This window comes from Triticum aestivum, chromosome 7A, assembly GCF_018294505.1.
Source record: "Triticum aestivum cultivar Chinese Spring chromosome 7A, IWGSC CS RefSeq v2.1, whole genome shotgun sequence".
Classification (NCBI taxonomy): domain Eukaryota; kingdom Viridiplantae; phylum Streptophyta; class Magnoliopsida; order Poales; family Poaceae; genus Triticum; species Triticum aestivum.
Genome location: NC_057812.1, coordinates 130,194,818 through 130,208,616, shown reverse-complemented (window position 1 = coordinate 130,208,616; position 13,799 = coordinate 130,194,818). Strand labels below are relative to the sequence as shown.

The following is a 13,799-nucleotide window of genomic DNA, read 5'->3' as shown; positions in this document are numbered from 1 at the left end:
AGCCTCCCTGAGGGCCATGAACTGCCGAAAACCATGTACGCTACGAAGAAAATCATGAAGGCGCTCTCCATGGATTATGAGGAAATACATGTTTGTCCAAAGAATTGCCTTTTGTTTAGGCATGAGTATGCGAATGACAACTACTGTAGGAAGTGTGGTTCATCTCGGTATATTGAGGTGGTCGATGAGCAGGGTCAGAAGAAGCAGCTAAAAATCACTGTGAAGGTTCTTAAGTATCTTCATTTCATAGAAATACTGCAATGCCTTTTCATCACCGAGGAGTCTGCCAAAATGATGAAGTGGCACAAGGAAGGGAAAAGATACAATCCAAATAAAATTTTACATCCATCAGAAGGTGAAGCATGGAAGTCATTCGATATAGAATACCCTGAGGAAGCAGCCGAGGCTGGGAATGTCAGAATTGCTATATCAGGTGATAGGTTCAATCCATATGGTATGTCGTCTAATCCATACAGCCACTGGCCCGTGTTTGTTATTCCGCTCAATCTCCCTCCCGGCGCCATAATGCAATGCAAGACCATGTTCCTGTCGCTTGTAATTCCGGGGCCTGAATATCCTGGGAAAATTTGAGTGTGTTTATGCAGCCGTTGGTGGATGATTTGCACCATTCTTGGTACTTCCCCAGGTTGACATACGACCGCATCTGTAGAAAAAATTCTTGATGAAAGTTTGGCTACAGTATTGCATGCAAGACTTTCCCGGCTATGCCCTATTCTGCAGATGGTGTACAAGTGGGAAGATGCCTTGCCCAGTGTGCATGCAGGCCTTGTGTTTCATTTGGCTGAAGAAGGGTGGAAAGTATGTTGCCATTAACCTACATCGACAGTTCCTCCCTCCAGACCATCCTGATAGGGAAGACAAGAAGAACTTCACAAAAGGCCTAGTCGTCCATGAAGTAAACGAGATTCCAACGTTTTCTGGTGCGGATGTGCTTGCTCAGCTGAAAGCTCTTAAGCCTGCCGACGAAGGGAAATGCAAAGCCAAATTAAAGCCACATGCGAAGGTGAGGGCGAGGGCAAAGGAAAAGGCAAAGGGAATTTTTTTTAAGGATATGGTGTAAGTACTTCCTCCTTATCTTCTTTCTCTCTAACTTTCTCATTTTATATTCAGCATGCCCCACTTAGAAACAACCTAAATTTTGTAGGCATATAAGGCCTTTGTCGAGCATAGGAATCTCGAGGTGCGGGAGTACTTTGCAACGAGTGAAGGCAAACGATGATTACAACTGTCAAATAATGACGGTTAGTTTTGCCCTCTTAAAACCAAGCTAAATTTTGCACTTTCATTCCTTCTGACCTTCTAGTTTGCTTGCTTAACTAACATCCAGGCTATGTTGGCATCTTGGACTAACTGCATGGATCCACCACAAATGGGACCCCCACCACTACCTGCTTGAGAACCCCCACACGTGCCCACATTCGATGAATGGGTGGCACTAGGAAGTGATACTCCGGTTAGTACATTTGCCCTTACAATCTCTTCATTCAACACTATCATATCATATTTACCATTACAATCTCTTCTCAAACATGTAGGGGACCGGCGGCTCGACTCCAGTCACTCCGATCTGGCAAGGAGGTGGCGGTCTTGGCGGTGGTGGTCTTGGTGGTCTTGGCGGCGGCGATCTTGGTGGTGGTGGTCTTGGCGGTGGCGGTCTTGGTGGTGGTGGTCTTGGCTGATGTCAATGATGATACCCGTGCATGTGGCCATCGTGCCATACTTTTCATGTTCCGTAGTCCTTATTTACCCATGCCTGTGGCCTCTCCTCATGTTCCATAGTCCTTATTTACCATTCTTTAGATGACTAATGTTCTCATACTTATGTTCATTAAGTGTTTCACCGATGATGATGTTGATCTTTACATGATGATGATCTTGATGATCTTTAGATGATGATGATCTTGTTGTGATCTGTTATATCTATATCTATCATATATGAGTCAATTTGTTGTGAATTTGAATGAAAATGGACAAAACAGGGCATATAAGAAAACCGAACGGAACTATGCCGACGGCAAAGCCGTCGGCATAGCTATGCCCAGGTGAACCAGCAGCCGCCATGTGGCAGGGCTATGCCGACGGCTAGCCGTTGGCATAGATCAAAACCTAAGCCGACGGCATAGTCCTTCGCCCAGGAACGCCCAGGGGGTGCCACGTGGCAAGCTAAGCCGACGGCACCCGTCGGCATACCTGTTCACCCAGGAGCATTCTGGGGCCGCCACGTCGCAGGGATAAGCCGACGGCCTGGCCGTCGGCTTAGACTTGGCCCTATGCCAATGGCCAGGCCGTCGACTTATCCCTACCACCTGGCAGACCGTGATTCGACTCGCGCGATGATGGCGCCGTCAATGGCCGTCCCGTGGAAAACTGCGTCGACGGTCACACTGTGCCGATGGCCGTACGGACGCCGTCGGCATAGGCCCCTATGCCGACGGTCTGACAAGACTACACTCACGTTATCTACGCCGACATAGTTATGCCAGGTGAACCAGCAGCCGCCACGTGGCAGGGCTATGCCGACGGCTAGCCGACGGCATAGTCCTTCGCCCAGGAACGCCTAGGGGGTGCCACGTGGCAAGCTAAGCCGACGGCACCCGTCGGCATACCTGTTCACCCAGGAGCATTCTGGGGCCGCCACGAAGCAGGGATAAGCCGACGGCCTGGCCGTCGGCTTAGACTTGGCCCTATGTTGATGGCCAGGCCGTCGACTTATCTCTGCCACGTGGCAGACCATGATTCGACTCGCGCAGTGACTGCGCCGTCAACGGCCGTCCCGTGGAAAACTACGCCGATGGTCACACTGTGTCGATGGCCGTACGGACGCCGTTGGCATAGGCCCTATGCCGACGGTTTGACAAGACTACGCTCACGTTATCTACGTTGTCGGCTTAGATCTATGTCGATGGGAGAGGGGCCTATGCCGACGGCCTGTAGTGCGTTGATCCGGTAGTGAAATAGACGAATCACTCAGGTAGTTTTGGCTTCTTGGTCACTTAGACATATGTGAAACTTGCATAAAGTGTACTCCCTCCGATCCATATAATACGGATCGAAGAGAGTATCATGACTTGCATTTTTTATTTGCGGCTCTTCCCTCTCCACACCCTGCTAAAAGAACATTAGACAACTAGCAAGGACTAGTCGAATGCCCGTGCGTTGCCACGGGATATATAACAAACTTAGACAGAGAGATATTTGTCGAATCATCACTATAAGTTACATCATGTATGTCGCACACAGGTTATGAGTGTGTTCAAACAAATATTATCTTGTACAAACCCAACCTTTTTGCTCTTAGGGCACTCCCGGTGCAGGCCACAAATACTCATCCGGAGAATCAAAGGTTAAAAATAATAACAATTAGATATGCATACTGTACAAAAATAACAAGCACAAGTGAACGAAATGCAAATCAAAATATGTAGAAATACGACCAACCCTTTATTTTTGCACAAGCTACATTAATTTCAATTATTTTATGAAGATTTATAGGCTCAACAAACATGTAGATTACTATAGTGTGAATTTTCTAGCGTTTTTTTACAAATGGAAATTTTGAAAATTGGAAGCAAGAGCATAGGTGCCCGAGGGCCAAATTGAATTTTCAGTCTCACTCTTACAAATTTAACAAAATAGTAATGCTACAGGATAGTTATGTACACACTATTGACTCAGCAAACACCAATATCATATTGCTCTCCTTCACAATCTGGTCGTCATGCCACCTTCAGCTCCATTCCTCTTTGTTGTACTCGTCATCCAATTCATTCCTCCATTAGTCCCATTGTACCCATCGCCTCTACCCTTCCTTCGGCTTTCTCCGCGAGCCTAATTCTCTTTATCTCCTCTACACTTCTCAATGTGTTTTGAAACCTGCAACACCTTCCCTCAATCTAACCGGAGGCCTGGTTCGTTTGTTTCATTCTTCGTTAATTCTAGCAACCTTTCCCTTCGTTATATCAGCATCAAGGAAAACAGAATGTGCAGTCACTTGTGTAGTTGCTAGTTGCGATGGAGCGTTGTGCATCTCAACGGGTACAACACCAGCCATGCTAGTCTGAGCAGAGGAACCAACATTGAAGCGAGAGACAACCAATAAAGTAGTTTTTCTCCGCTTTAGATCTGATCCTAGTATACTCAAGAAGCATAAATTAGATTTATAACATGAGGAATTGTGGCAGGCATAAGTTGACATAGTGATCACAAAGTCAAATCTGCTCACACGACATTTAATACAAATCAATAAGAATTAACCCCTCCTATGTCCAATGGCCCAAGTTTGTTTACCTGAAATCTTGCACAATATGCTTGATAACTTCAATCAGCAAGATGAGTTTAGCCTATTTAAACTATGCCCTGTTTTTTCTTATCAAATAGTAATATATTTCCACACTTTCAGAGAAAAAAATGTAGATAATCCAAAACACAACTACTTTCTCAACCACTAAGTATGCTTGGTACAATTATTGAGAAATAATGCATAACAATCTGGAAAAATAGCATTTTGTAACACGTCAGTGCTTAGTAACAATAAAATTTCCATGCCTACTACCTCAATATCTTGTGTGTAACATCGGCTCATTATGGCGTCTCTAATTACATAGTCAAACCAATTCTTCTGAAGATTTCTCAAATTACAGGAGAACTTCTAAATAAACATGTTAATTAAAATCGGTCTTCATATCTAAACAACTCATTCCACACATGCATTTAAAACCACAAAGCTAAGTGATACATCTACATGGACATGTGCACTGATCCAAACAGCCATCTAAACACTTTTGTATATGCATGTTTGCTACTGAACTTGTGAAAAATTCAAAAATCTAAGCCACAAACAAGAAACCTTCAACACAATCTACATTTATGAACAAACTTGATAATTTTTCAAATCAAGCATCGACTTCCTACTTGATACAGTTTGTTCCACACTTGAGAATTCCTGAAGTACTTATAATTTCCAATGACTATTTTTGGATTTGGTTGATACTACTCAGCAGAAAAGGCATTTTTTCATAGACGCTTAGTACAAGTTTCATGGCAATTCAAAAAGGCACCATACACACATATTTCAGTTGCACGAATAAAAGACTGTCCAGTTTCAGATTTTGCATGTCATAATAATTTTTACATAACACTAAAATGGAAAGAAACAAGTCTCACCTTCACATTGTCGGATGGTAGCAGTTCACTCATTCTAGCATAATCTCTAGTCAAGATGGAATACAACAACAGTGACACAAATTGATACCATTGGAAACCAAATATTGTATTTTCTTTTCCATCAAAATGCTAGTAAATCAAAGAAAAATAGAGTTTGTAGTAAATACAAAGATGTTGTGATTAGCAATTGACATCCAACAACCTCTGTTGGTGTACCTATATATCAAGATTACATACAATTGTAATTAGTCCCTACTTCCTTCAAAAAGAAAAATCAGTCACAATAAATGATGTGAATATTTCAAGAAATATATGGCACATTTGCAGCTCCAAATTTATCCTTGGGGCTTTTGAATCTCTGATAATCTGAGAACCCTCCAACTCTCTAATTTTTGTTACACTTTTCCTTTGCTCCGGTGCGGGAGTGCATGATATAGGGAGAAGATGGGGTGCAAATGTAAGGGAGATTACCTGGGTCGTCGTCGTCTGTCGCTGCCACCGATGCGACCCTCCTGCAGGTCGCCCTCCCACATCGTGCTCCTCACCAAGCTATCAAAATCACATGAGAAATATATGTGTTGGCCACTGCTCACACTTCACAAACCCAGCATCCTATCACAATCACATGCAAGACTCATTTGTATGCCATATAACTACATCTAAGAAGACCTTCTTATATATGCACATGTTGTACATCGTTGTTGTATTTATAGGAAAAAGTACAGAATATTCAGCACCATACGATGTGTACCTATGTATTCTACCTTCAACAATCTTTACCTATGTCTTGTACCCTATTTTATACAAGGGTTGGATCATGAGTGAGTTAAGTAAAGAGAGGAAAGGATTTCGTCCATGCAAGTAAACCAGATTGGCCCAAAAAAACTGAACCAAGTCAAGAAGCTTGGTTTGCCTAGATCGGCGGCTACGATTGGGAAGAAGTACGGTGGTGGGGGAGATGGGTATGCGTGAGTTGGCTTCCGACGGTGGGTTGTGCGACTGGGTTACCTTGGGACGGCCGGATCTTGGATTTTGGATGATGAGGGCGATCAGAGGTTGATGGCAACAGTAGAGGCGACTTCCCGGCGGTGGCAGCGGCGGAGGCTGCAGCTCGCACAGCTCGCGTGCGTACGACGTGGCTGAACGGCGACTTCCTGGTGGCGTGTGCGGGCGGGTCGATGGAGGTCGCATGCCTCCTTGGCGTCGTAGGACATGGCCGGACGGCGACTTCCTGGCGGCGTGCGTTCGCGAGTCGATGGAGCTCCTGTGCGCTGGCGTTTGATCTCCTCGGCGCTGTGCGTTCGCGAGTTGATGGAGCTCGTACGCGACGAATAACTGGCGTTTCTCTCCCTAACGACGTGCGTTCGCGGTTCGATGGAGCTCGTAGGTGGTTTGATTTTTGGTCGATGGGCCTCGTCGTGGGTTGTCGAACTGTTTTTTTGTTGGGTGACCTCGTTCGTGGATTGAGCCCTGTGTTTTTTGGCTGTGGATCTCGTATGTGGGCTGAGTTGGCGTTGTACATGGGCTGAGTTGGCGTTGGATTTTGGCCTGCTCGAGCGATGGTTCTGAGATGGGGGATCGAAGCAGGTCGAATCATCACGATGTTGGATCCTCTTTTAATAGTAGACTTTAATAGTAGAGATATACGGCGTAAACTGTGACCGAAAATTCTACACATCCTTCTCGGAGATCGGCTCAATGAGCTTCAGACCCCAAGACATGTCTTCGCAGCCCCGGACATGAGGCACCAGATTACCCGTGTCGAGGAGTTTGTCGACCTCTTTCCTCGTGCACTCGAAGTACGGCGGCCCCTGAGCACACGGCTCCATGGACATGGCCCGTCTGCACGGCGGGTCGGGCACCTCCTCGTCCTCCGGCTTGATCATGATGTATGGCGTGAGCCCTCCGAGAGCGGTGCCGACGTACCCGAACGTCGACCAGCCGCTGGTGACGATCTTGTCGGTCATGCTCAGCAGGTACATCTCGGCCAGCGCCTTCATGTCTTGCATCCGGTGGAACATGCGCTGGTGCTCCTCGCGGCTCGGCTGGTGCACGCTCACCACCTCCCCGTTGGCGCTCGCCGACCGCCAGTACATCTCCCGGATGCTGTCGTGGTACCACCCGTTGAGGCCCGTCACGAGGACGGCCTTGGACCGCGCGCCGGCTGGCGGAGGCGGTGCTCCTCCGGCGCTCGGCAGCACCCCGGCAGGAGACGCTCTTGAGAGGTGCACGCGAGGATCTGATCCAAGATGTGCTGCACCGGCTTGTCGTCCTTGACAAAGACCCTGATCTGAATGCCCAGCCGCTCGTCGGCGCTCTTGAGGTAGGAGTCGTAGAAGCGCCTGACCATGCCCCAGACGTCGTTCGTCGGGTGGAGAAGATACCGCGAGACGATGTAGAAGACGGAGTCTTTCCGGGGGAACATCCGGTGGAGCTCCTGCTGGTACGCCGGGTTGAGGAAGAGGATGGGCGCAATGTAGCCGTCCGTCCTCATGACCACCCACTGCACCCGGTGGAGGAACTGCCGGTGGTCGTCGCAGTAGGCGAGCTTGTTCTCGACGGATGCGGCGTGGTCGAGGTGCATGTACACGAACCGGTGCTCCGACGACCCGCCGGTCTCGTTGCGCAGCGTCACGTTGCCGTAGCTCTCCGCCGCGTCCTCGCCGAGGTCCCTGTAGCCCTGGAGCGGGAAGTCGAGGGGCAGCAGCCACGTCGTCCCCGGGAAGGGCTCGCAGAAGAGGTCGCCCATGGTCTTCCCCCGGTCGACGAGCAGCACGCGGCCGGTGAGCATGGCGTAGAGGAAGGCCGAGGCCGCGGCGAGTATCCGGTTGCCGAGGCCCCGGTAAGACAGCAGCACGAGGTAGCTGCAGCCGTCGACGGTGTCCACGCCTTTCACCCCGGATTTCAGCCTGTCGGAGGCTCTCCGGTACGCGTCGGTGCCCGGACCGCAGCGCCGCTGCAGCGCCTCCTGCCGCCGCAGCTGGTCGATGAGATACGGCGTCGGCGAGCGTGTCATGTTCTTGCGGTAGTAGACGGACTGGTACCGGCTGGCGCAGGATTGCCCGTCGAATCCTGGGAGGAGAAGGCCCCCCAGAAGCACGTCTAATTTCTTGGACGATTCTGCTGCAGGTGGATCAGAATTTGAGGCAAAGTAACACCAAAAAAAGACTAGGTGCTGCTAGTGCAACCACGAGCATTCGTAGCATGAAAGAACCAAACTGATGAAAAAATACACTTGCACAAGCAGTAAACGCAGACTGCAATTACCTCCTCGCGCTCCTAATCCGGCCACGGTGGATTTGATCCACACCGCCGGCGCGTCGAGGCGGCCACTGAAGATGAAAAGGATGGGCGGGATCGTCATGATCAAGGCCACCGCCATGGCATTCGCCGCGGAGCTCCATCGCCTGGGGTTGACGATGGGCGCCTTCTTCCCCGTGCAACGCGCGGCCTCCTCGACCTCCAGCCAGTTCGACTCCTCTCCGCTGCATTTCTTGTCCATCTTGGGTTTAGCTTTCTCCTGCAGTGGCTTCCTAGCTATGTGACCTTAAGGGAACCGTCTCTTGGTTAACAAACCAGTGTTTGTACTGTAATTAAGCAATACTACAGTAGATCGTGTGTACGTAGATTTCTTGCTCAGATCTGTACTACTCTACTTGAGAAAGATGATGAGTTGACCGTCCCAAAAAGAACAATTTTTTGCTAGACTTGGCGCCAGAGTGACCATGTTGGCCTAGTTGGTTAACGGTGCAGTGGTAGGTAGATGCGTGTAGCTGGCCCATTGGGCTGGTTCCATCGTTTGCTCACTTTTTTTTTTTTTTTTTTTTTGCGGGTGATCGTTTGCTCACTTCGTTGGAGAGAATCAGTTGTTAAATTGACAGATCGATGGAAGCGCTGCGACATTGCGCTCCACCGACGACGTTCGATGTAGAGTACATACTGGTAGTTCGATGCAATCTACGATTCATTAATTAGCGCATCCGCCGGTGCCCGGCCGGTGAATTTGAGCACATGGTGCACGCGCGCATCCGTTGATGGCTTTGCTGGAGACTGCGAGAGAGGTCAACTGGGCGACCAAATAAGCCAAGTAGATGAAAGATGAAAATGGGAACGGGAATGAAAGAAATCGAGAGTTGTCGTATTTCTTTCTATAAAAATTGTGAAAACGAATGCATAAATTCTGAGGCCAAATACAAAAAAGGATGTGGCTAGATCTCAGCCAACTCCGACTGAGAATTAACCAAGTCTTAGTCAAGTGACATAACATGTGAAAAAGAAAAGAAAAAAAGAAAACTAAACGGAAAAATTTGCACAGATAAATCTCAATGTAAGACCTCACAAATATAGCACTGACTTAGACAGAACGAGGTCTCAATTGACTGAAATGTAGCAAGACTGTTCATATTATTGTGAGACAACTATATCAGCTTAATCTCTCCCTAATAATAAAGCACGGATTGGGTCTCCGGGTTCACCGTCACAATACGTTTCTTCCGGTGATTTTACGCTTTCAATTTAAATTTAAGACATATTCGAGGTGGTACTAAATTTTTGCTCTATCTGTTTCGCTGCGTCTGATTTTTGTTTTCCCGTACGTGGCCGATTCGCTAAACTGGGCCTCCTCTGGGCTTGCATCCACCCCGAAGAGAAAAAAACCACGTTGTCGCCTGTCCCTGCCAATCTGCCGCTGCTTTTCCCTCTCTTACGATCTCTCTCACCCCCCGTCGCATAATCCCACATCGCTACTTTATAGTTAATTTCATCGATTCATATACGTGTGCCTTGATGATTCAACAAGGGGCAACGGAAAATCAAGGGAGGAACGAACCGAACCCAGAGGAGGGCAGAGCAGGCTTGGGCTGACAGCACACCTCTGCGGTGGTGCCATGGCCTGCTGGCGAGATGGAAAGGAGACGGACGGGGCGCTGATATGGTGCCGGACGGGGCCGAGCTGTGCGGCGGCGCCACGGGCAGAGGCAGCCGGAGCTGCGCAGCCGGACAGAGGAGGAGAATGGATCTCGGAGGGGCTGACTTGGGCCATGGCGTGGGCCGGCTGGGCGCTGTGGCTAGGTGGATCCGGTGCAAAGGGGGGTCAGAGAGGCGAGGTGGAGGAAGGCGGGGCACTGAGCTTCCATGGTCGCCAATGGCGGCGCCGTTCTCCGGTTCCTGTCGAGGGAGAGAAGAGAGAGATTGGACAGGGAGAGATGGGGTAAAAGGAACCCCCCCTAGGCCGACGAAAACAACGGCCGAGGCATGCGGACAACACCCCCCAGCCTCCTACCGCATCCTCTATCTGTCTCAACTTTGACGAACAAGGAGCAGTAGAGCGCGGGTTGCCTGGAAGAGATAAGGTTAGGAGTGGATGCATGTGAATTATTTTAGCTGGTCAGCTGCCGTCTAAGTTTATCCATGTGAAGAGTTGAGCTAAAAACAGAATAGTTCACCAATGAAGATCAAATATGTGTACTTTATTATTATCCTTTATTGTTTTGGGAATAATACTTTATTATTTTATACTATAGTTAAATAAAAATGTCTCAAATTAATATACTCCTCTATCCATATTATTTGTCTTAGATTTGTCTAGATATGGATGTATCTAAAACCAGACGATTTTAGACACATATATCAAATGGTTTTAGATACATTCGTCCGTAGCTACACAAATTTAAGACAAATAATATGTATCTTAAATCATTAGATATATCTGTATCTAGACAAAATAAAAACAAATAATATGAATCAGAGTGAGTATCTTTATTTTTAAGAATGTGAATGAGACAGATAAAATGCATGATAAAAGGATGTACTGATTGTCAACGCATGCCTATATAAGGTCCAAAATACAAATGCAATATTTGTATAGGTGTCTCTAGAAAGGGACGCATATTTTTTGGTTTTTTATGTGATTATATTTATATGGGTTCATCAAAGGAGAGTAATTTTTCCCATGATACTACTTTAACTTTTAGTTGCATTTATACAAAATGTGCTTGGTGGTCCATTAAGATGACAATAATTTTTCCCACAACTTGGTTGGTGGTCGTGCTAGTAGGAGGAAGATGTGTCGGTTGGCTATGGCGGGAGCAACGGATCGGCGAGCTTTATGCCATCATCCCGTGGAGGACATGTACAAGATGTTTGTAGTGCGCGATATGCCACCATGTCTTCATTGGTGATCCAGTTGTCGCTTGTCATTGAAGCGTCCTCTCCTGGGCACCGCCAGATAGAAACTCGTGTCGCTAAGGAGTGAACGTCTTGAGACATTTTTATCAGGACTAGATTATGTGATATTCTCCCGTTGCAACGCACGGGCATGTGTGCTAGTGTTTTCTGAATATCATCACAGAAAAGGGTACCTATGATTTATATCCATAACATGAATTAACATCTCAAACAGAAAATTCAGCCGACCACATTTGCATGTAGGTACTTACGACAAAGGCTGCAAACCAAGCCGAACAGATTTTTCATCGCTGCTTGGAGTGAGAAGCTGAGTTTGTGAAGTTTTGGGAAGCTAGAGGAGATCTGAACATGCCCTAAACATGAAAATGGTGCATTGCAATGTAGCACAGTCGTGCTCGCAGCTAAAAAAAGGTGTCGGGAGTGCGATAAGGAGGTTTTGAACAAGGACCTTGAGATGGAAAGTCTTTGCAGTTTGCACTAACAACTTGATCAATGGCAACTTTGCGTATGTTAAAGGTTAAATGTTATATATTTTGGTTGTGATTTTTTTTGAATTGAAAGTTTGTTTGATTAGTTTGAGATGAAAAGAAAAACTGAAATTTCCAAGATTCGCAGTTGCCGGTTTCACCGACCCCAAAGGTAAAAAAAACGAGAACGAGAGAAATAACCTTGGTCAATGCAAGTGCATGTCAATCAGATTTTGATTAAATGATTTGTTAATTCCTTGCTAGGGGTATTGTAACACTCCCAGTGTCATGCTACAGTAACCCTCTATGATCAAACTAATCATTTTTTCAAACAGTGCTTCATCACCTTTGATCAATATCCCATTTGAAATTCCAGTCAATTTAAATTCAAGTGAAGTTTGAAGTTGCTCAAAAGTTGCTGGAAAAATGTTCATCACTTGTCAAAAAATCCATAATAATTATTTGTTAAGGAACACAACATCACTTTTGTGCAAAGATGAGCATTAGCAATCATAACAGCACTAATTCAGCATTTTTAAATGCTATCCTATTTATGGAAAATAGTAAATGAATTTTTCTGGTCTCCAAAATATTTGTGGCATTGTCTATAATCACCAGGGATTTAATGGGACCTTCCGTCCACGCCGAGGTGGGACTAATATGACTCTCCAACCTTGCTCTTTTTTTTTTTTTGAGAAGGACTCTCCAACCTCGCTGAACGCTCCACGCTGGACAATTTTTGTGGAGGCCAATGGTTGAACCTGCAAGGGCCATCAGGCGTACACAAGTGGGCTGTGGGCCGCTCATAAAACATTGGCCCATGGAGGTTAGTCTTCGCGTCGCAGAAGTAGGACAGTGTCTAACTTTTGATTACGAGTATTTACACAGTGAATACAAGCGAGGGGATGTAGCTCAAATGGTAGAGCGCCCGCTTTGCATGCGGGAGGCACGGGGTTTGATCCCCCGCGTCTCCATATACCATTTTTGCGCAGCTATTTAAGGTATTTTTCTCACCTATTTCGTCAGTCTTGATACTATTTTTTGCGCCATTATTAAGGTATTTTTCCTTATAATGTCTTTTTCACACCTCCATTGATCTTTTCTCCTATTTCATGTCACCCTAGTCTCTTTTTATCCCCTTTATCATATTTTTTCATGCCGCTGTTCTATATCAGTTTTCAATGTATACATGTAGGAATTTTCCTCTATGTTTATTTCCTCCTTGATATACTTGGGAGGGGATTAGTGGCGCGTAGGAGCGGGGCACGCAACCTCAAATTATTATTTTTGCTTTTGACTTTCAAATTTTTATATCTTTTGAACCAAATCTAAATTAAGTTTCAAGTGTGTATTCGTGTTTCTTTTGATGAGGGCTTTCAAATAAGTTCAATTTCGAACATGTTTTGATGAATTTTTGGAACTTTGCTAAGTTTCAACCGCTGAAACTTGGAACGGGCGAACAACGAAAATTTAAGTTTCGGAAACTAAAACTTTACACTTCATGTGGCCCCTTGCCTTAGACTAGCCACAGTGGGGAGTAACTTAGACTACTATGTTAAAAGATGTGACATGTTAAAAGATGCTCAAGTTGTGGTGCAAACGTCACGCACGGGGAATGCCTTAAACTAGCACTATGGGCCTGTTTGTTTGCATGCCTGGAAAAATGGCTGCCTGGATACAGCCTAGGAAGATGTGAAATTTTGCCTGGCCAGGCTTGCCTGGCACTTGTGCGTTTGGTTCGTTCCCTTGGCCTGCTGCTTTTAAATCAGAGTGTGCTGCAAGGGAGAGGTTGGGGGATCAGCCTACCAGTCCCGCACATATGAAAAATAGAATTGTCTCAAAAAAAGATGAAAAAATAGAAATAAGCAATAATTCACCATGGTTGAACCCTCCTTCTCAACTAAAGAGGCAGAGTCGCCATGGTTCCACACCCTCCCGCACAACCGCGAACAGTGAACACCT

The 13,799-nt window shown here is 46.5% G+C and overlaps 1 protein-coding gene and 1 non-coding gene across 2 annotated transcripts; one reads left to right on the top strand and one right to left on the bottom strand.

The window, feature by feature from the left end:
• Positions 1 to 6,854: 6,854 nt before the first annotated feature.
• Positions 6,855 to 8,698, bottom strand: LOC123147680 (galactoside 2-alpha-L-fucosyltransferase-like). Its single transcript, XM_044566952.1, has 3 exons — positions 8,452 to 8,698; positions 7,445 to 8,307; positions 6,855 to 7,139 (listed from the first exon to the last, which is right to left on the bottom strand). Exons 1-3 carry the CDS (start codon positions 8,684 to 8,686, stop codon positions 6,855 to 6,857), a joined length of 1,383 nt encoding a protein of 460 aa, XP_044422887.1. The 5' UTR covers positions 8,687 to 8,698.
• Positions 8,699 to 12,738: 4,040 nt separating this feature from the next.
• Positions 12,739 to 12,811, top strand: TRNAA-UGC (transfer RNA alanine (anticodon UGC)). The gene has a single exon. It is a non-coding gene; the product is annotated as a tRNA-Ala (tRNA).
• Positions 12,812 to 13,799: the final 988 nt, after the last annotated feature.

What these genes read in the sequence shown, in the direction of transcription:
- LOC123147680 (XM_044566952.1), bottom strand. Translation starts at nt 8,686, where the DNA reads ATGGACAAGAAATGCAGCGGAGAGGAGTCGAACTGGCTGGAGGTCGAG. An exon ending in CGGATTAGGAGCGCGAGGAG is followed by an intron (nt 8,308 to 8,451) that starts GTAATTGCAGTC and finishes ATCCACCTGCAG; the next exon opens with CAGAATCGTCCAAGAAATTA. An exon ending in TTGTCAAGGACGACAAGCCG is followed by an intron (nt 7,140 to 7,444) that starts GTGCAGCACATC and finishes ATGACCGACAAG; the next exon opens with ATCGTCACCAGCGGCTGGTC.